General features: G+C 37.8%; 1 protein-coding gene across 1 annotated transcript in view; it reads left to right on the top strand.

Moving 5' to 3' along the window:
• LOC127697082 (uncharacterized) overlaps positions 1–23496 on the top strand; it is a 90856-nt gene that overhangs the window by 40903 nt on the left and 26457 nt on the right. The window contains exons 3-7 of the mRNA XM_052199937.1: positions 37–203; positions 2365–2532; positions 4350–5615; positions 6643–7059; positions 9044–9232. Coding sequence (XP_052055897.1) covers positions 37–203; positions 2365–2532; positions 4350–5615; positions 6643–7059; positions 9044–9232 — 2207 coding nt within the window. The remainder of the gene's footprint in view (positions 1–36; positions 204–2364; positions 2533–4349; positions 5616–6642; positions 7060–9043; positions 9233–23496) is intronic.

Genomic DNA, 23496 nt, shown 5'->3' with positions numbered 1-23496 from the left:
CATTTGCTGTGATAAAAAAAAAATTCCCCATCCTAGCAATAGGAGAAACATCACTGGAAATAAATAGTCAAGAAGCAGGTCCTGCAAGAGCTACATCAACTACAAGACACATGAACACGTCTCTTTTACAATCCGAAAGAGGGGAGACTTCCACAGCTCAGGCAATGACTTCTACAGCTCAGGAGGAGTCTGCTACAGCCCAGGTGAGTCTGAGGATCAGTGGTGAGCTGGCAGTCCAGAGAGGCAGAGGTGATTCCTCTTCCTCCTGTTCAGTCTATAATGTTCTCACTGCTTTCTCAGTTTCTCTTCAAGCTTTTATTGAAGCTCAGTATAACTGATCATGTGGCATTAATATGTGTTCTAGAGATGTCATGAAATTGAAAACCAGGTAGATCCCTGGTTGTTGCATATTTACACAAACTTACTTTGCTAATTCAAATTCAATTGTGTCTACCTTAGAAGTAATAATAGAATTGTACATATAACATTTCCTATCTATTAATTTGATAAAACCATTTATACAAACATTATTATGATTATTAATGATCATATTTTAGACCTTGCCAGAGGGTGGGTCCTTCAAGTTCCCAACATATTCAGGCACAATAAATATACTACCTGGTTATGAAGATGCACACGGCTAAGTTGATTAGACTCATTAACAGGGCAATAGATATACTTTCAGAAAAGAAAGTAAAGATAAAACTGACATGAAAAAGACCAAGGCATCTAAAGAACCAGATCAGCCTCCCTGGTCTAAAGAAAACACAGGCAGCTGCAAGTCATCAATAACCCAGATCTCATCTGCGGCTTCATCTAACATTTCATTGGTCAAGATAAATGCTTTCTGCTCATTTTTCATTCCTTCAAATCCATATGCCAGGAACAGGTCTTCAAATTCTGACTCTTTCCCCCAGTTATGCCTGAAATTTAATCCATCAGACTTATACAGAGACCTAATATGATATAGATCACCATATAAGGACAGAAACAGATACAAAACTATGTAATACAAATATAAAATTTGGTGACTCATAACATTTTTTTAGATGAGAACACTTAATGAACTTGTTACTTCTGTCAACGAGGAGTTTGTCTGTTTCTTTTGTTCCCAGGTAGGAAGAGGAAAGCAAAGAGTCTAGCACATGCAAGTGCCAGAAGCAATGGACTCCATTTCTCCTCTATCATACTCTCACATATCTTCTTTTTATTTGTCTAAACTGTTAGCTTTTTTAAACACATATTAGGGTAAACACTCCTTCAGAACAGTTGACACATTATATAGCCATTCCATCTTAAAGGAATTTAAGTGTCGAATCACATCTATCCTCTGAATTTGAGTGTTGATAGCCTTAATATATCCCTCCAGAAGTCATACTCACACTTGTTTGGGAATGGATACTGCTGCTTAACTGGATAATATACTCTTGAATTATTATCATTTATGACACAAAACTAATGTTTGTTTTCCCAGTTGGGTATTTTTAAGATTATGGTTTTCCTATTTTTTATAGATGCATACAAACCTGAGATTTTCCTATTTTTCTTATAGATGCTTACAAACCTGAGATTTCTTTGAGTGACATAAATATAAAAGAACCAGCACAACTAAGATGGATAGGGAAGGGCTGTCTTCCCCATTTAAGGCTCTGATAGGTATCTAGTGAAGCTGAAAGGTCACAAAACACAGAAATATTATAGCTGAAATGGGAGTAACTAATCATGTTTTGATTTGGATTAAGGCCCACTCCAAGAGATGGAACCCATAGCAGACACTGCAAAAGGGATCAGGAATCTGAGACTAAATAGGTCATGTGCCTAGGAGAAAACATACTAGTATTACTGTACTAAAGAAATACATCAATAAACTGAATCCTAAAGATATAATGCTTTATCTATAGGGATGTGGCTCATTCAGCTCTAATTACAGATGCTTTTTGTGCCATAGGTGGGAATTGACACAGAGACCCACAACTAGCCTAATGCACACAGGTAGAGATTTTAGAACAGTCATTCTTCAGAGGGATGCCTTTATCAAATATGTCTCCTCAAGTCTCAGAGATCTACCTGAAAGAGTATCACACCCTTGTGGACAACCATTCAAATTTATGAGACTGTAGGTGTCATTCTTGTTCCAACCACTGCAAAATACAATTCAACTATTAAGAATGAGGTGTGTACACAATGACACAAATAGAATTTAGTCATAAAATCAAAGATTCTTATGGTCTTGAAAATATTGTGCTTCATTTAGTTTTAAAGAAATTACCAAGGACTGATGTTAAAACTATAGAGAACCAATCTAGAGGTTCACTTTGCAGCACAGGAGAGAATCTAGAGAGAAAGACAGTGTTGCTCTTTCAGAAAAAGAAAAAACAAATCACAAAAACTGAAGGCGGAAAGAAAAAGAAGCTCACCGAGGAACAGGCTCAGCTTCCAGAACCTTCAGGAACTAATATAAAAAAAGAAGAAGATTGTCTCCAGACTCCTCTTAAGCCTCCACCAAAACCACCCAGCAGTTTCTCAAACAAGGTACCACTTTCCTATTCCCAATTCTTGTCCCTTCCCAAAGCATATCTCTGGGCTTCCCACAATCTTGGAAAAGCTTCCCACTAATCCCTACTGCAAAGCCGTTCCTCATTTTATTAAATAACACATTAAGTTATCTAATCATGTAAGACAGCCTCAGTTGGTGTTCAAAAGGTAAGTATTTATGAAAGGATTTCAAATGTTGTCAACCAGTCCTCTGCTTTGGGTTCAGAAGAAAGTATAGCGGAGACAGACAAAGACATACTGCTTATTAATCCACCATTGCCTCCGTTCTTCTCAGCCTGTTTCCCTTTATTGGTAACCCATCTCCTGAGGTTATTTTCTCCATTCTGTGTTCTAATCAGGAGGGATTTTGACATGTGATATTTCCCTGTTGGGGAAATCTTTATTCCTGTCCACTACTGTCCAAATACTCTATAACTGTCATAGTCACTTTTGCTGAGTGTCGGCTTCATGCCACACCCAGGCATATACCAAACTCTTCCTGCCATTTCTCATCACAGGGTACGGCTTCCTCTTACCATCCCAACGATTTCTTAATATAATTACAATGACTATAACAATGATATTTTTCATGACATCATCATTTATCAGGTGAGTAATTTGAGACCATGGCAGCAATTTACACAATTCTTATTTTGTTACACGGTATGATTGTATTGAACATCTATATGATCAATGTTCAAATCTTTTAACTGATAGAGTCCTGTGGTTTATCATGGATTGAAATCCTTAGGAACACCTAATTATCTGTGTTCATAAGTGGTGACAGAAATATAATTGGAAATGTATGCAAACCAGGAATGCAGGCTAGAGTTAAAGACAATTTTGGCTTTAAATTTTTTTATTTATTCGATATATTTTTTATTTACATTTCAAATGATTTCCCCGTTTCTGGCTCCCCACTCCCCGAAAGTCCATAAGCCAACAGCTTTAAAACCATGGTTGCATTTTAGAAAACTTGAACCTTGAAGGATCAAAAATATCCAGAGAAACCAGTAAAGTAACTTTCTATTTGCATAGTAACTTACTTTCATATTTAAATCAAATTTATAATCATTAAAGTTTTACATTTCCTTTCTAAGATTAGCAAAGTGTAATGAAGACCCTAGCTCAACCTGTTGTTTGAACTACATGTGTTTCTCACAGACATGGCTTTATTTAACTGGAATTATCGTCATTTTAAAGATCTAAACAAAGGTTTAATAGAGTCCTGATAGAATTCAGGCCTACTCCAGCACTCTGACAATTGAGCTACTTACTCATCAACCAGAATTCATCTATGTGATCCATTATTTTAGGGTACCTGTCACACAATTTCATTCACATCATCAGAGAGTGTGGGAAATGGGCTCCGTATATGCTTTAGAGAACATATATAACACAAATTTAATGGATTAGAAATTCTATATGAAGGAAAATCCAGAAATTCAAACTCATTTTACTACAAGCCTAGGTTCCCACAAAATAACACAGAGTTGAACCAGATAGAGCAAAATCTGGTGAGTTTTGTAAGATAGTTTGCGCAAACATCCCATTCCTGACCAATGTCAATTCAATACCTGGCTTTAAGAGAAGTTGTAACACTGATTATGCAGGAAGAAGTCTACATGTTAGAAATCCCAAATTGTGAGCTAAAAGTGCTTTCTTTATCCCAGGAGAAAAATAATAGGATAAAGTCTGCTTTGCAGAAGGGGGAAAAAAAGATTTACTTGGTCTGATTTATTTAAAAAAAAACATTAAGGAGGATGGAAAAATTATCAACCCTATTTTTTTTTTTTTTTTTTTTTTTTTTTTAGAAACAGAAAAACACAACCGTCCAAAATCATGGCATCACAAAGACAGAGGATCCTCGGGAAAAGCAGCAGCTTGGAGAATTTTCTTCAACAAGCAACTTTCCAGATGAAGAACGTTCAGCGATTGCTTCTAGCAGCATTCAGTCTTCTCAGAAGCTTCTGGAAGCTCACTTGGATTTAAAGATGACTCCAAGATCTTCACCATCACCTTGCCAGAATAGTTCAGTGTCTCGAGCCACAGGCTCCAGCATTCATCTGAACTCTAATGTGCCTTCCATGCTATCCAGTGGTGCCCAGGTGATTCCTGAACCACCAACAGCAGCATTCAGTTATGTCATGGTTCCTCTTACGACTTCAGAAGCAGTATTCCCCTCTCCCAGTGCTCCTGAAATGTCTCCAATAATAGTACCCACCAGGATCCAGTATCTTCCCTTTCCTGTACCTGCAGCATTCAACAGCACAGAGGCTTCTCACAGTCAAGCAATAGCATCCAGAAATGCCCAAACTACTAGAGTGCCTTCATCAACACTGACAGGCAAGGCCCAATTCATAAAGATGCCTCCTCCAGCAACAGCACCTAGCAATGCTCAGATTCCTTCTACTGTAGCAAGCCTATCCAGTATCATCTCTGTTACACAGGTACCTCAAACAACAACATCCAGTAGCAATCAGACTCTTAACTCTGCTACGGTAAAAGATTCCAAGAACATCCAGGCACCTCAAATATTTTTACCAACAGTACCCAATTATTTCCAGGCTCCTCTGCCACCTCCATCAGCAACACACAACAGTCGTACAGCTCCTCCAGTATCTATGTCAATAGCCACCAGCAGAGCCCAGACTACTCAAATTCATCCAGGAACAGGATCCATCTGTGTCCAGGCTCTTCATGCTCCTCCATCAACAGTGTCCAGAAGTGTGTGCTCCACTCAATTGACACAAGGGGAAGCATGTGTCTGCTGTCATACTGGGAAGGACCTTTCCCTTCCTAAAGTAACATCATCCAGGAATGTCCAAGCACCTCACATGTCTTCAGCAACACAATCCAGCAGTCTCCTAGTTCCTGATACAACTTCATCAACAGCATCCAGCAGTCTTCTGGCTTCACATGCAGCTCTACCAACAACATGCAGCAGATTTTCCCCTCCACACTTGTCTCAAGCAACAGCATCTATAACTCACAGTGCTATTCCAGGCCCTTCAGCCACAGTACACAGCAGTAAATCCAAGAAAACAATGACTTTCTCTTCTAACAGTATAATGAGAGAGGTTAGCATGAACTTGGAAGGCTTCCTCATTAATCTATATGAACTCATAATCCTCTATTCAAGTAATCACTCTTTTTTTATTGTGTAGAGTTACTGATCCTACCCTACATTCAATTGTAAAATACGTCATAATTTCTTCTCCACTGAGAAAATTTATAAGTTGCTGATCACCCACTCATTACAAATCTGTAAGAAGTATAGAGAGGCACTTGATTTAATTTTGTACCTTGCACTTTGTGTCAAGGTGCTGTTTTCATATTGTGAACCACTGCTCATTATACCAGAAAGGTACTTCCCAGGGATAGAACACACTGATGAGGAATCAGAGTGAAACTGTGCCTCCCACACGGTGAAGTCTGCATACATTTCCAGGTCAGACCGCAGAGAGTGCTGCTAGTTCATAGCTGCCTCCCTGTCCTGATACCCAGGTTGCCCATACCTGCCAACACGCCTCCTCTTTCAGTCCTTCAGTGTTACTCTCATTTCAACATGCTTTCCTGATACACAGAAATGTAGTAGAATTCTGAGGATGTAGTCCAGGATTTCTGGTTCCAGGATTTATTCAATGCATGTTATTATGAAAAAGAAGAACTTCTAGCCTGGATCCTTACTTAATAATGTTTGAGACAATTTTCCTGGAGCTGCCTAAATAATTCTTGTGCAAAAAAGCTCAATTTCTTTTTCCTTTTTCTTTCTTTTTTTTTTTTTTTTTTTTTTTGGAAAAATGCTTTGAATTAAAATCTTCAAAATGTTCCTACACAGAAAACATGACTAGAGCCTTGAAGGTTTTGGATTAACTCACCAGAAGTATAATACCTATATCTACCAAGTATAATTTGTATCAACTAGAATCACTAGGTAGTGAATTATGTAAATTTTAATTAAATATTTAGGTAAATATACATTTCTTCCTTTAGCTTGGTTTTAGTATAGCAACCATTGTTCATATGTTCTCCATTCTGTTCAGTGGGATGGTTCCTTAGGATCTGTCTGAACTATATCCTCTTACCCATATGTGTTTTTTGTAGACACCAAAAAGAGGAATTGTACCAAAGGAGCCTGCTAAGGAAGAAGGTCACCAGAAGGGTCCCAAACAAGTGATGGTGTTGAAAGTAACAGAAACATTTACATATGACATGAAAGAAGATAAAAGGATGTTCCATGCTACAGTGGCTACTGAGACCGAGTTCTTCAGAGTGAAGGTTTTTGACATAGCTCTAAAGAGCAAGTTCAGTCCAGGAAAGATCATTGCCATATCGGATTATTTTGGGTGCAATGGGTTTCTAGAGATATACAGAGTTTCCTGTGTGTCTGATGTGAATGTTAACCAAACAATGGTTATCTCAAAGACACTGAGGCAAAGAGCCAGTGCAACTCCAAAACTTTCTGATCTTTTCTCACAACGTAAGGGGACATTTGTGAATGGAGAGTTTACAGTATTCAAGGTAAGCCATTGCATTATTAGCAAATTTTCTTCTGCAATCTGAGATGTTAAGCTTTAGTTTGATCAACAAGAATTTTCTCAACTTACTTAACATAGGAAATCATTGCCTTCCAAAGAAGAAAGAGGCCAGGAAAGGTTTCTCCATTTTGGGGATTTCCATGGTCTCTTACTATTCTTCACCTTAAGACACCACCAGGAAAATTCTTTAGAAAGAGATTTATGAATGTACCTTGGCATTTTTCCTGGCTATGATCATTCACCTGGAGCCACCCTAGTCCCAGACACTATCCAGTTCACAGCACATTTACTTTTTAGATTTTATTTCTTTGATAGCTTCCTTACCTGTATTTGGGGCAACTCAATTATGAATAAAGAGCCAAACTCCAAGCCTTAACACAGTTTGAAATGATGGTAATAAGAAACCAAATAGATTATTCTGCCCTAGAATGAAGCCATGTCCAACAAGACAGAATTATATCTTTAATGTGTTCTCATTCTCATATGCTTTCTTCTTTTACCAAGACCTTTTTATGAAGTTACTATTGTCGTATATAATGAAAGAGGAGTTTAACAGGAAAGTGGACACAATGAAAATGGGCTAATTTAAAGATTTCTATAACTTTGGAGTATTTCTTTGAGTGCCAATACACCAATTCAGTTTTATGCTTGTTCAGTGTACAATTTCATAATTCCACGTATATGAAAACAGACAAGATTTTTTACTTTACATCTGTGCTATTTTTGGCAGCACTGATATATTTGGTTCCACAATAATAACCTAAGTTGGATACAAATTAAAATCCAGAACTAAATGCTGTAGTGGCTTAACCTGTGTGAGATTGAAGTAGAGTAAATCAAGGTGTGCATGGAACAAATGTGAGCTACTTATAAAGGAATTGTGTTTGTATATATGTCTGTGTGGACATGTGTACTTGTGTGTACATGTCTGTGCATGTATGTATACATATATGTAGACATGTGTGTGCATATGTATCTATCTATATATCTGTGTACATGTCTATGTATATATTTATTGTGCTATTTCTTTCTTTCTTTTTTGATTGTTAGTTTGTTTTATTTTATTCATGTTGCTTTGTCTTTGTAAATTGCCTGTTGGGTATTTTAATTGAGAGAAAGATGTAGAGAAGGCAGAGTGGGTGGGTGAGAAGTATCTGAGAGGAGATAGGTGAAGGGAAACTATGATCAGCATATATTGTATGAAAATAACTTTATTTTCAATAAAAGATAAAATAAGTGAAATAAAGCAGGCTTAAAATAATGTTCCCCCAAGCTGACAATGAAACACAAGTAACATTTCTCCTCAGGCCTCTTGGATTTACCTACAAACCCTGCAATGTTGATAAGATTGATTTTGTTGTTTATTTCTGTTGTTGTTGCATTTGATCCTTTTTGGGGGAATTTTAAGAAAACTCAGCTATTCTGATAAGTGACTACTAATACTTAGGAAGATACTTATTCTTCCTAAAAATACCCAGTAGATAAAGACCACAAGCAGGTAAAGCTTACAAGTGGTTTTCAAGGACTGGAGAAATGGTTCAGTCACTAAAGGATAACCTCCCAAATAAAACCTCAAGAGATTTCAAAGAATAGATTTGTTCACTGGAACAGCCTAAACTATTTAGTTCCAGTAATTCTACATTTTCAGTATTTATTTATTTTTCTGTGAGGGTTGAGGAGAAACACCAAGCTCATGAAGCTATTATTGAGGTAGGAAGGGAAATTTCAGGATTGAGTTCCCTCTCCTATGGTTCCTGGTAATTGAGCCCAGGTCATCAGGCTTGACCACAAGCACCCTTGCCCCCTGAGACAACTCACAGTGCTTGTCCCTGCAATTCTAAACCTAAGAACAGCAGTTGCCTTGTTGGGGTCAGGTTTATGTTGACACATTTTATTTCTCATTAAAGTGATAAGGCATGACATATTTCCTAGAAGATTCAATGTTAATTTGTTTTTTTTTTTTTCAGAAAACTGAAAGAAATGAATTCATTTACTATGGAATTGAAGATGAGACTGGGAAAATGGAAGTGGTGGTTTATGGACGACTCACCAATATTAGTTGTGAATCAGGCAGTAAACTTAGACTTGTCTGCTTTGAATTGACTTCCACTGAAGATATGTGGCAGCTGAGAGCTGTACGGCACAGTTACATGGAGGTAGAGGCTCTCTAAGAAACACCATTCTCCCTAAGAATTATATATATTTTTTAATACTCTAGTAAAGCATGACTGTTGGCATTACATAGAAAATCCAATAGGTGGTGGAAAAATTACGGTTGGCTCATGTAACATAAAGGCTTCCTTCCATCATTTTTAATAAGGAGTTTTATATCAAATAAAGAAAAAAAATTCAGAAAGACTGAAATATTGTTATATGTTTAGTTCCCTCACTTAAAAGAAATCTATCTCATATAACAAAGCAGGGAGAATATTTACAGGACTTGGGGAAATTAAGATGTTTGTTTCAAATACTGACTCTGATTTTTCAAACTGATCAAAGACTAAAACACACAGAACTTCAGTGTTTTCATTTATAACATGTAAATGGTTTCTGATCATGGGCAGAAGTCATAAGTTCACAAAGATGCCCTGAGCAAATTAGATAACAAGTTGTTACCGTAATTCCCCAACCCCAATAAGCCTGTGCAGAGAACACACCACACCACTCAGTTATAATATTGTTGAGATGCACAGCTAGATTGGGCTGATACTCAACTACACAGCTCTCTTCCCCAGCTATGTGATCCTTTGCTGTTTTCAGCTTCTTCAGGCCACTTGGTTCTGTTCCACCATCCTTCCACCTTCTTTTCCTCTATCTTCCTGTCTCCTCCTTCTCCTCTTCTGCCTCCTTCTTCCTTCTCTTCCCCCCACCTCTAAAAGCTCCAGCCCCACCTTTGCCTCCAAGGCCAAATCACAGACTCTAGACCTTATTTTACCTGATAAAACGGGGTGAATTTTCACATGAAATCACCATGTATATAATCCACTCGTTGTTGGGCAGTCTAACTTGAGGAAGCAGAATTAATATGAAAATACAAACAGCACCAAGAAAATCCACAACAAGAAGGTGCTAAAATCCACCCTCCTGGTAGTACTTACACACATCTATGTGGGATTCATTTTACACACACGGACACAAACACACACACACCACACAAACACACACCACAAACAAACACACAGCACTATTATAATATAAACAAAAGAAACATAAGTGATAACTTCTTCACTCACATAGAAATGCTATTACACTACCATTGTTCTCCAAACCATCAGCCATTAGCAACAATTCCAATCCTTCCCCCATGGCAGCAGAGCCTTTCCCCCCCTATTTCCAACCTCCCTGTTGAATGAAACTCTGCAACTCAGTCCTTACCTCAGGTCTTGCAGCACTTTCCTTTCCCCTGTACCTCTGTAACACACCCTGCTCTTTCACCTATGTTGAAGCTGGAGGAGTGACTAGCTAATTTTGCAACACCAAACAAGGGAAGAAAACTGACTGTAAGAAGCACAGAGATGCACTTAAGGACAGTGAGTAAAGGGCATGTGGGACTCATGGTGAGGAGTCAGCAAGAAAACCTGCTACATTTCAATTGATCTGACTTCATTGTTTTCTTCTTCAAGGTCATCAATGCTGGAATGTGAAGGAAAGCCACTCAACCCAGACTCAGGAGAATCTCTCTGGAACCATACCCCTAAAAACTTGGATACCAATAATACTGTTTACAGAGATAAGATTCAAGTACAGAAAATAAATGTGCATATGGCCTGTTGAAATACAGGCCCTATAAAAACCAGCTCTTAATTCTAGGAAATGCTGCTTTCTTATATTCTTTATACATTTTCTAGTATCTACATTTCATATGTTGTCTCCATAACTTCTATAATTGTTGATTTGACATTTGTATACCTAAAACTTAAAAAAAGAATCAAACATTTTCTGTCAAGAAGTATGCCTTTGGGACTATCTTTAACCATTTGGGAGTTGCTTTAAAATGAAAGTTTAATAGCCCTCAGATAAAGCTGGAGAATACAGGCTTCAAATGTGATGTGTAAGGACAAAGCATGTTCAGGAACAAAAAGACTGTGTGTTTTCTGCCCATGAAAGTCAAGGTATCAATAAGATGCAGGGGAAGGTTGAACTCAGCCTTGAGCCTAGTTTCCAATATTAACATGCTGAGGACATGATCAAGTGTCCACACCCTTGTTGGTGAGTAATGTGAGTGCATTATAGATTTTAGTTATTTGAAAAACATGCCCCAAAATGAGGTATTTAGGGCAAGGTATACTTTTATCAAGAGTAAGGAATCCCATTTTCAATTCCCAAGTGAAATAAAATCAGCAGAAAGCTTTAAAGCAAAATAAATAAGGCTTATGATAAAGAAAAGCAGAGGAACGAAGAAATTAGAATTCCCAGAGAGGCCTCTCTAGAGTACTACTTACTTCTCTCACTGCTGTGAAGACTTACTTGATAAAGCAACTGAAGGATCAATGGGTTTGTTTTTGCCCATGGTTTAATGGTAGAGAAGGGTGAGTTGTCTGGCCAAGTACCTGCAGCAGGAAGCAGAGAGAGGTGAGTTCTAGAGCTGATCTCTCTCTCTCTCTCTCTCTCTCTCTCTCTCTCTCTCTCTCTCTCTCTCTCTCTCTCTCTCTCTCTCTAGTAAAGGACCTGAACCTATTCAATGATACTACCCACACTTTTGATGAGCATTTGCAAATTCCTTAACACAGTGTTAAGGAATTTGCACATGAAAAAGGTATTCTTGCAAATGATTCCAAATCGTGTCAGGTTTACAATCAATATTCACAGTGACACAGGGAGATGATGTGAAATGGAGGTAAGGAGCATAGAAATGTTGAGAATAGAAATACAGGTAAGAAGATTCAAGAGCTAAAGAGGAGTGATTCTCTCATCTTATAAACCCATGTCTTATTCCCCTTTCTAATGACACTGAAAATTTGAGCTTAATGGGATGTTTTAATTCATTGTCTCCTCATCAATAAATTAATGTCACTAGAAAGCATTTGTGGAAGGAACTTCTATTTCTATGCTTTCTTTTTTATTATTTCTTTTGCTTTAGTTTTGCTTTTCAAGCATGTCAGGGTGTGACAGTCTATTGTTTAGCACCTTGAAACTCTACTTTTCTTGTCTTATAACCACATTGCTCTTTCCAGCCAGAGATCCTTATCCACATCTACTGTGTACACACAACATTCTTCAAACAGTACACCTGAAACCTATTGTCAACATGGACACCCACATATATCAGATTGCAAATATATATGCTGTGAATCTGAAAAATGATTACTATCCTTAGAAATACCTTCATTAAAACTTTATTTATAATCAAATATGTCACAGAGCCTTCTTGATACCATGAAATGTGGTACTGTGAATGGCAGCCTGGTTCCTTCTTGAGCAAATGTTAGAAATTCCAGTGAAGATTTTGCCATGCTCTTGGACACCAGGCTCCTGGAACAACTAGGCAGCCCTCCACAGACTTTTGGCCACCATTCACATACCCAAAGTCCCTCCACATGTAAAGGACATGACCACAGTTCATGTGGTCTCAACACAGATCTCTGCTTTAGTGACATACCTAAGACCTGGAGGCCCAGGGCTAGGCCCACCCCCCTCTGTTCTCAGCTCTCCAAAGGCTCCCAGCATCCCTGGGTGCCCAAGTGCTTGAGAACCAGATAGCCCTGGCCTCCTTGCAGGCCCAAGACCCAGGAGACACCTCAGACATACCCCAGGACTCAGACTGCTTACCCCAACCCATCACCCCAGTACCCTGTCATGAGACTTCCTCATAGCCCAAAACCTGACCAGAGACAGCAGGGGCTAAGAACAGTCAAAACTTCCAGAGTCCCACCTCACCTCCCTGCTCAGAGGCCCAAGCCCTGTGGGGGAGTGGATGCACCATTAACCTTAAAATGAAAGTTGGAGAGATCCAGCCTAGACTATTTTGAATAAATGTATATCAAGACAAACTATGTCTTTAAAGTGAACTTTTATGGTGCATATCCTATTTACCACCTCCTTCCTATGTATACTTGTATGTATATAATCACAATAAACTGCTCTGTAAAAGGACATGCAAGAGGAGTAAATGCCTACCTAATCTTAACCCATCAGTTGAAATAAAGATTCAGCTGGGTTACATCCCTACAACAAACAACTCCTCTTCTTGAACTCCAAAAAGAAACTCCAAGCAAAAACTGGAGCCTGTGAATATGTTTACTTTTATGGCCCACAATCGATCCTCACAATATTGCTTTCTGATCTGTACTGTCATTTTACTGTGAATAAAGTTTCACTGCTTCTATAAAAATCCCAGTTGAGACTTTACCCCAAATCTTTGAATAAAACGGCAAGATTTTGGAAAACCCTGGCTTAGCCTCTGAACATCACCATAAGAATATACAGAAAGAAAGAAATCCTCTTTAAATACCAAAAATTAGGTCTTGAATTTCCAGTCTTCCAGATGTGTGGGTAATGCATTTATCCTCATTATATAACACTCTATCTCTTGTGTTCTGATACAACTCAAAACAGACTAAGACAGAGTAAAATTGTGTTTTCTATGATAGCCCGGTACTGAGAATTGTGTCTTATATAAACCTAAAATAACTATATAAATACAAAATCTACAAATCTTATGCATTGAAGACAAGAGTAGCCATACCAAATCTACCTTTATACATTGTGGGCCTCCCTATATTTCTGGGGAGATGTGAATAAAATGTCTACTAACAACAGCCCAAAGTTCAGATACAATCAAAGTCCAATTTGGAAAGTCAATGAGATTTATTTATATTGTGGTTCATATAAGAATATTGATGAGGCATTACTTACAGGAGCAGGAATGGGCCAATGATAGCAATGTCACCATTCCATCCCAGAGTGAGTGACAGGTACAACAGCTAGAAATCTGGAGTCCCCTTCACAGTCTACAGAGAGTACAATGCACTGGATAGTGTGCTCCTTGGTAGGTTCAGTGACTCCAAGTCATGTCTGAAGAGCTCAGCTCATCTCTACTTTATCCAGGTGTGATTAGCTTGTCCTGGAATTCCTACCAACATGCCTGACAGCCTGAACATTTTGGGGAAGAGAGGACACTATTATATCTGATTTCAGAGACTTCTGGAAGTTAGTAACTGTTCACTTCTTACCTTAATGATCCTCCAGGCAGGGTGGGAAGATTCACTCATTCTTAGAGTACCCTGCTCTTCTGCATCCTTTTTAACATCATGTTCCTAAACAAGCTTTCCTCTGAGGTGATAGATTTTGATCTGGGAGGAAACTGTTATATAACAGCCCCTCTGATGTTTACATAAGGACTCACCCTCTCTCCTGCCTGAAGTTTTGCTGCTCAAAGTGCAAAGAGAGACCACTGACATTGTTTTCAGTTTCTTCTATGAATTTTGGTCAAAAGAAAAAGTAGAATGCCCTGCACAATGATGGCATGATTGTTAAAGTGGTAACAGTGGTAACCAACTGCTTTCAGTTTGGACTTGAGGCTTGCTGCACAAGAGAAAATTCATACCTAGTATTTTTTTTTTTTTGGAAATTTGTGTTATAGTTTTTCATTTCATTTCATTTTATTTCACTTTATTCGATAAATTTTTATTTACATTTCAAATGATTTCCCCTTTTCTGGTCCCTCACTCCCCGAAAGTCACATAAGCCCCCTTCCCTTCCCCTGTTCTCCCACCCACCCCTTCCCACTTCCCTGTGCTGGTTTTGCCTTATACTGCTACACTGAGTCTTTCCAGAACCAGGGGCCACTGCTCCGTTCTTCTTGTGCCTCATTTGATGTGTGGATTATGTTTTGGGTATTCCAGTTTGCCAGGCTAATATCCACTTATTAGTGAGTGCATACCATGATTGATCTTTTGAGACTGGGTTACCTCACTTAGTATGATGTTCTCCCGCTCCATCCATTTGCCTAAATATTTCGTGAATTGATTGTTTCTAATGGCTGAATAGTACTCCATTGTGTATATATACCACATTTTTTGCATCCACTCTTCTGTTGAGAGATATCTGGGTTTTTTCCAGCTTCTGGCTATTATAAATAGGGCTTCTATGAACATAGTGGAGTATATATATCCTTATTACATGCTGGGGAATCCTCTGGGTATATGCCCAGGAGTGGTATAGCAGGATCTTCTGGAAATGAGTTGCCCAGTTTTCTGAGGAACCGCCAGACTGATTTCCAGAGTGGTTGTACTAATTTGCAACCCCATGAGCAGTGAAGAAGTGTTCCTCTTTCTTCACATCCTCACCAGCACCTGCTGTCTCCTTAGTTTTTAATCTTAGCCATTCTGAATGGTGTAAGGTGAAATCTCAGGGTTATTTTGATTTGCATTTCCCTGATGATTAGTGAACTTGAGCATTTTTAAAGATATTTCTCTGCCATCTGAAGTTCTTCAAGTGAGAAATCTTTGTTTAACTCTGTACTCCATTTTTTAATATGGTTATTTGGTTTTCTGGGGTCTAACTTCTTGAGTTCTTTGTATATATTGGATATTAGCCCTCTATCTGATGTAGGGTTGGTGACGATCTTTTCCCAATTTGTTGGTTGCCGATTTGTCCTTTTGATGGTGTCCTTTGCTTTACAGAAACTTTGTAATTTTATGAAGACCCATTTGTCAATTCTTGATCTTAGGGCATATGCCATTGGTGATCTGTTCAGGAACTTTCCCCCTGTACTGATGCCTCAAGGGTCTTCCCCAGTTTCTTTTCTACTAGCTTCAGAGTGTCTGGCTTTGTGTGGAGAGCCTTGATCCATTTGGAGTTGAGCTTAGTATAAGGAGACAAGGATGGATCAATTTACATTCTTCTGCATGCTGACCTCCAGTTGAACCAGCACCATTTGTTGAAAAGGCTATCTTTTTTCCATTGGATGTTTTCAGCCTCTTTGTTGAGGATCAAGTGGCCATAGGTGTGTGGGTTCATTTCTGGATCTTCAATCCTGTTCCATTGACCCTCCTGCCTGTCGCTGTACAAATACCATGCAGTTTTTAACACTATTGCTATGTAGTATTGCTTGAGGTCAGGGATATTGATTCCCCCAGAATTTCTTTTGTTGTTGCACACCTTATCAATACCTCTCACCCAGAAGTCAGTAGGTCCTAGATAGGAATAACATAATATAATGTCGGTTTTCCTTTAAAATATTCATGTCTCTATCCACAGATCAGTGCTACTCTTTGCCTTGGTCAGAGAAGCTGCTTTTCACAGTGAGTTCCTATTAATTCCAGTGACTCAGATCTAGGAGCAGGCTTTGTGACTACAGGTTGGATCCTCTATTAGCAGGTCTTTGGCTTTCCTCTTTAATCAGGGATTTTTTGAGCAAAAATACTGCCAGTCACTTAGCCAGTCAAAGACCCTTATCTCAACTCTGGCTCTTTCAAACACTGTACATGAAAGTTGGGAAAATGGCATAATTTTAGGTCAGGTCTTCAGCTCTCAAAGGTTCAGATTAAATGAATTTTTTTTCAAATACTTTGTATCAGGCTTTACTTTTTCCTGCCATAAAACTTGAGGAATCTACTTGAACAAGGAATCATTTCCATGTAGGCCAGAGACAGAGCACTTTCTCAAAATGTGGTGGAAATACTCCTATGATTCGTGCAAACAAGAAGTTTCATATATATGTGACAAATAGCATGACAACTTTACACAAATCCTTTTCTAGCTGTTATTAGCAAGTAGCTTAGGGTCACTGTGTGGACATTGGAGAAACTGTCCTGTGGAAACTGTTATAGAAATATGAGAGTAATCACAGTAAATGTATTCTTTAAGGTGCTTTCTTTCTTTCCTGCTTTCTTTGTTTCTTTCTTTGTTTGTTTGTTTCTTTCTTTCTTTCTTTCTTTCACTTCTTTCTTTTCACTTCATTTTCAGCTTAGATCTATAGTGAAGGCCATGATGGTAACACAAAGAGAGAATCAACCGCATTCGGTCATTTCTGTCACCTTTATACATTTCTTTGTGATACTCCCATGACTCAAAATACTTCTTTTTACCTGGTATTGCACAGCCACCATATCTGTCTGAAATACACATTGGCTACCTGTCCCTTTTTGCATCCACCATCCTGGTTTTAGCAGAGGACTCTTAGACCACTGCTCCCTTCCCACTTTAGCTCCTCCACATGACCCATCTTCTCCTTCCATATAGGACCGACTGCCAACAACATCCATAGCCAAAGTAACCCTAGTTTTAACTCTGCTCATCTTGCTGGATCTGGACCCTAAGTCCTATTGAACAGAACTATAGACCTACCCTCTTCTACTGCCCATTTGTTGGAACCTACAGGTTGCAACTCCATGAGGTTTGAATGACCTGTTCACAGGGATTGACTAAAACCATCTGCATATCAGACATTTGCATTATAATTTACAATAACAGTAAAATTGCAGCTATGAATACACCCAGGAGGAATAGAAAACAGGAAATCATCAAACTCGGGGCTGAAATCAAGCAAGTGGAAACAAAGAGAACCATACAAAGAATCAATAAAACCAGGAGCTGTCTCTTTGAGAAAATAAACAAGATAGATAAACCCTTATCCAGACAAACCAAAGGGCACAGAGACAGTATCCAAATTAACAAAATTAGAAATGAAAAGCAGATATAACAAGAGAAACTGAGAAAATTCAAAAAAATCATCAGATACTAATACAAAAGCCTATACTCAACACAACTGGAGAATCTGGATGAAATGGACAATTTCAAAGACAGTTACCAAATACCAAAATTAAATCAGGATCAAACAGATCATCTAAAGAGTCCCATAAACCTAAAGAAAGAGAAGGGGACATAGAAAGTCTTCCAACCAAAAAAAAGCACAGGACCAGATGTTTTCAGTGCAGAATTCTATCAGACCTTCAAAGAAGACATAACGCCAATACTCTTCAAACTCTTCCAGAAAATAGAAATAGAAGGAACCCTACCCAAATCCTTCTATGAAGCCACAAATAGGCTGATACCAAAACCACACAAAGATCCACAAAGAAAGAGAACTTCAGACCAATTTCCCTTATGAACATCGATGCAAAAATTTTCAATAAAATTCTTGCCAACAAAATCCAAGAACACATAAAAATAATCATTCACCATGATTAAGAAGGGTTCATCCCAGGGATACAGGGATGGTTCAATATATGGAAATCTATCAATGCAATCCACTACATAAACAAACTCAAAGAAAAAGCCACATGGACATTTCATTGGATGCTGAAGAAACATTTGACAAAATTCAGCATCCTTTCATGCTAAAAGTCTGGGAAAGAACAAGAATTCAAGACCCATGCCTAAACATAGTAAAAGCAATATACAGCAAACCAGTAGCCACCATCAAACTAAATGGAGAGAAACTTGAAGCAATCCCACTAAAATCAGGGACTAGACAAGGCTACCCCTCTCTCCATATCTTTTCAATATTGTACTTTAGGTACTAGCTAGGGCAATTAGACAACATAAGGAGGTAAAAGGGATACAAATTGGAAAGGAAGAAGTCAAACTATTACTATTTGCAGATGATATGATAGTATACTTAAGTGGCCCAAAAAACTCCACCAGAGAACTCCTGCAGCTGATAAACAACATCAGCAAAGTGGCAGGTTATAAAATCAACTCATGCAAATCAGTAGTGGAAAAAAGATAGTCTTTTCAAGAATGGGTGCTGGTTCAATTGGAGGACAGGATGCAGAAAAAATGTGAATTGATTCATCCTTATCTCTGTGTACTACGCTCAACTCCAAGTGGTTCCAGGACCTCTGCATAAAACCTGACTCACTGAAACTAATAGAAAAGAAACTGGGGAAGACCCTTGAGGACATAGGTACAGGGGTAAAGTTCCCAAACAGAACACCAATAACTTATGTTCTAAGATCAAGAATTGACAAATGCGACCTCATAAAATTACAAAGTTTCTATATGGCAAAGGACACCATCAAAAGGACAAATCAACAACCAACAAATCGGGAAAAGATTTTCACCAACCCTACATCTGACAGAGGGCTAATATCCAATATATACAAAGAACTCAAGAAGTTAGACCCCAGAAAATGAAATAATCCTATTAAAAATGGGGTACAGAGCTAAACAAATAATTTTCACCTGAAGAAATTCAGATGGCTGAGAAGCACCTTAAGAAATAAGTGTTCAACATCTTTAGTCATTAGGAAAATGCAAATCAAAACAACCCTGAGATTTCACCTTGCACCAGTCAGAATGGCAAAGATTAAAATCTCAGGAGACAGCAGGTGTTAGCGAGGATGTGTAGAAAGTGGAACACTCCTCCACTGCTGGTGGGGTTGCAAATTGATACAACCACTCTGGAAATCATTCGGAGGTTATTCAGAAAACTGGGCACGACACTTCCAGAGTACCCTGCTATACCAGTCCTGGGCATATACCCAGAAGATTCCCCAGCATGTAATAAGGGTACATGCTCCACTATGTTCATAGCAGCCCTATTTATAATAGACAGAAGCTGGAAAAAACCCAGATGTCCCTCAAAGGAGGAATGGATACAAAAAAATGTGGTACTATGGAGTACTACTATTCAGTCATTAGAAACAATGAATTCATGAAATTCGTAGACAAATAGATGGAGCTGGAGAACACCATACTAAGGGAGGTAAGCCAGTCTCAAAAGATCAATCATGGTATGCACTCACTGATAAGCGGATATTAGCCTAGAAACTTGGAATACCCAAGACATAATCCACATATTAAATGATGTCCAAGAAGAACAGAGGAGAGGTCCCTGGTTCTGGAAAGGCTCAGTGCAGCAGTGTAGGGCAATACCAGAACAAGGAAGCGGGAAGGGGTGAATGAGGGAACAGGGGGAGGGAAGAGGGCTTATGGGACTTTCGGGAAGTGGGGATCCATGAAATGAGAAATCATTTGAAATGTAAATAAAAAATATATTGAATAAAAATGTGTAGCTATGAAATAGCAACAAAATTTAACGTTATGGGTAATCACCACATGAGAAACATTATTAAATAATCTGTGCTAAAGGTAGGTCGTGCTAACCTAACAGTCAACTCCCACTGTACCACTTCTGGACTAGTTGAATTCTGAGTGTTAATACCTGACCCCTTGACTCAAAACTAAACATTATTTTCCTGGTCTAATCTTTTTTATTTGAGCAACAGAAACCAAAAAAACTGAATACCTACACAATAAAGGTAGGGCCAGATATCTATACCAAAAACAGCTCACATGTCATAATTAGACATACTTGGTTCCCAGTACAAAATCAAAAACAAAAATTATCAATGAAATATACCTCCTCCATAAGTCACCAGCTCTATTGTAATAAGCCCCGAGAAGAGAAGTTTAGCAGAAGGACATGACAAGGACTTCAAAATAACAATTGTGAATATGGTAAAGGATATTAAAATGAATATGACTAAATACTTCATTGAAGACCATGAAACTACAAAAAGTTAGATTAAACAAGAAATATAATCAAAGACATTAAAGGAGAGTATAACAAAGATATGGACTCACTAAAGAAAAGCAGAACTAAAGTAAAACTCAAAATGAAAAATCTAGTTAAACAGAAAACCTCACCAACTGATTATATGACATGGAAGAGAAAATTTCAGGTCTGGAAGGCAAGGTAGAAGCAATGGATATCTTGATCAAAAAGTGTTAAATCTAAAAGAATCTAAATACAGATCATCTAGGAAATCTGGGATATCATGGAAAAGCAAAAATCATATGCATAATAGACATAGGAGAAGGAGAAGAAATCCAGGTGAAAGGCATAGACAATATTTTAACAAAAGGATAAATTACTGTGTTAATGAAAGAGATGATTATGAAGGTGCAAGCACCATACTGCACATGAAAGAGACAGGACCAGAAGAGAAATTCTCTGTGTTGTATAATAACTCAAGCATTAAATGTACAGAACAAAGAAGAGATATTTAAAGCGGGAAGGGTAGAAAAACAAATCACTTATAAAGGCACTATTAAAATAAGCCTTAACATTCTGTGGGGATTCTAAGAAGAATGGTTAGGGCAAGTGTTCTCCAAACTTTCAAAGACCACAAATGTCATCCTAGATAGCAATATCCAGAAAAAAAAATATGTATATATATATATATATTGCTACATCTAATCTGACCCCTATTGATTAAAACAGCAATTCAACAACAGAAACAACTGGCATGTTATATATTCTAGATATTGGTATTATAGATACCAGATATATGTAATATAAAAAATGGTAACTGGTATATATATATAATGAGATATTGGTATTACAGATACCAGATATATGTAATATAAATAATGATAAATATATTTGCATATATACGTAGATATAACACTATACACAGAGATAGAAAATAGTTCATGATTTAAAAAAAAATTTTGGTAATTTCCCTCTACTAATCCAGATCAACAGAAGACACTACAAAACTTCAAAAACTTCAATATGAAAGGTTAATATACCCAAGATGACACAAGGAATAAATAATCCAAGAACAGTTCACCTAAAGAGGGAAAAGTCCATTATAACTAAATAATAAAAAATAAATAATTAAGGAATTAATAAGATCTATTCAGTAATAACTCTCAATATTAATGGTCTCAATCCCTCAAACAAAAAGACACAGACTAACAGATTAGATTAGAAACCAGGATCTATCTGCTGCATTAAATAACAATATACTCTACCATTCTGAACTCTACCATAAATTTAGGGTGGAAAATGGAAAATGATTTTCTAGGTAAATGGAATAAAGAAGGATTCAGGGTATAAAAGCTATTTTAATATTTAATAACAAAAACGTTGTGTCAAAACTAACGAGAAGTTAAAATGAAGGATATTGTATAATCATTAAAGGAAATCATATCAAGAAAATTTTATGTCTTCACATTTATACACCAGACATAATGGTATTCAGTTTCATAATAGAAATATTATTATAGCTAGAATTATATATTGAGCCTAGCACAGTAGTACTGAGTGACTTCAATATTCAACCCTCACCAATAACCAAGTCATCCAGACAAAAATTAACAGAGAAATTTTGGAGGAAAGTAACATCATCAATCAAATAGATCTAACAGATAGCTACAGAAAATACTATCTAAACACTAAAGAATGTACTTCTATCTCAGAAATCGATGGAACTTCTGTCAAAATTTACTGCATATTTGAAGATACAGCAAGGCTTATCAGATATTGAAAACTTCAGAAAACATTCTGTATTTAATCTGACTTTAAGTGATTAAAACTGCAAGTCAACAATAGAAACAACAGGAAGTATACAAACCCATGTTTTGGGGATTGGTCTTGTACAATGTGTATTCAGATGCTTATTTCTATGCCTAGACATCTGTCTACAGTCTAGATGAAGGCATAATCAAATGTGTCCTTGTTCTCATTGTTATGTAAAATTGTTCTTCATCATCTCTGATGGGATGATAAAGAGCTGATTCAGCCTATGATTGGGCAGAGGAGATAGGAAGAATGAACGTTGGATTCCAACCAGGGTCCCAGGTAGAGAGAGAGGAAGTAGAGAAGATCACACAGAGAGAGGAAGGAATGAAGACAACATATGGTGGGACCAGAAAGATTTCTCATGAAGTCCCAATGAGCAAGTCAATATGTGGTCACATATGGACCAGAGTAAGTCAGAGAAGACCAGATTGGCAAGTAATTAGGCACATGTCTGGGTATTAGCTTTTGAAAGTTAAAATAGGTTAGAACCTGACAACAGCTTATTAACAAAATACAAATGTCTGTGTCATTTATTTAGAAGCTAAATCAGGACAGAGAGGGCATATAAATGTCCTGGAATTATTTTGAGGAAAGGTGCCTTAGAAAAACACACATATTTCCAGTCTCCAGAAACATCAGAAACAGCCTGGGCCACAGCACCCCATCTCCAGGAAGTGCAGAAGGCCAGCTGTGAAGCCGGAGGCCAGCTGTGAGGAGGCAGCTTGCACAGGTAAGTCCTGCATTGATAACAAGACCAACTAACACCAATGAGAACTAGATGGCAAAATGCAAATGTAGGAATGTTACTAACAGAAATCAAGGCAATATGGCAGCATCTGAACCCAATGAGCTGCCATAACAGCAAGTCCAGGATACCCCAACACACCAGAAAAACAAGATTTGGATTTAAAATCACTGGTCATGATGCTGTTACAGGAACACACGAAGGACATAAATAAATCTCTTAAAGAAATTCAGGAGAAAATGGATCAAAAGTTAGACGCCCTTACAAGGGAAACATAAAAATCATTAAAAGAAACTCAGGAGAATGTGGGTCAAAAGATAGAAAGAAGCCAATAAAGAGGAAACACAAAATCACTTAAAGAAATACAGGAGAACTTTGGTCAACAGGATGAGGTCATGAAAGAGGAAACACAAAAA

Source organism: Apodemus sylvaticus, chromosome 12 (assembly GCF_947179515.1).
Source record: "Apodemus sylvaticus chromosome 12, mApoSyl1.1, whole genome shotgun sequence".
NCBI classification, from domain to species: Eukaryota; Metazoa; Chordata; class Mammalia; order Rodentia; family Muridae; genus Apodemus; species Apodemus sylvaticus.
The sequence above is the reverse complement of the archived record's forward strand: the minus strand, read 5'-3'. Positions and strand labels throughout refer to the sequence as shown.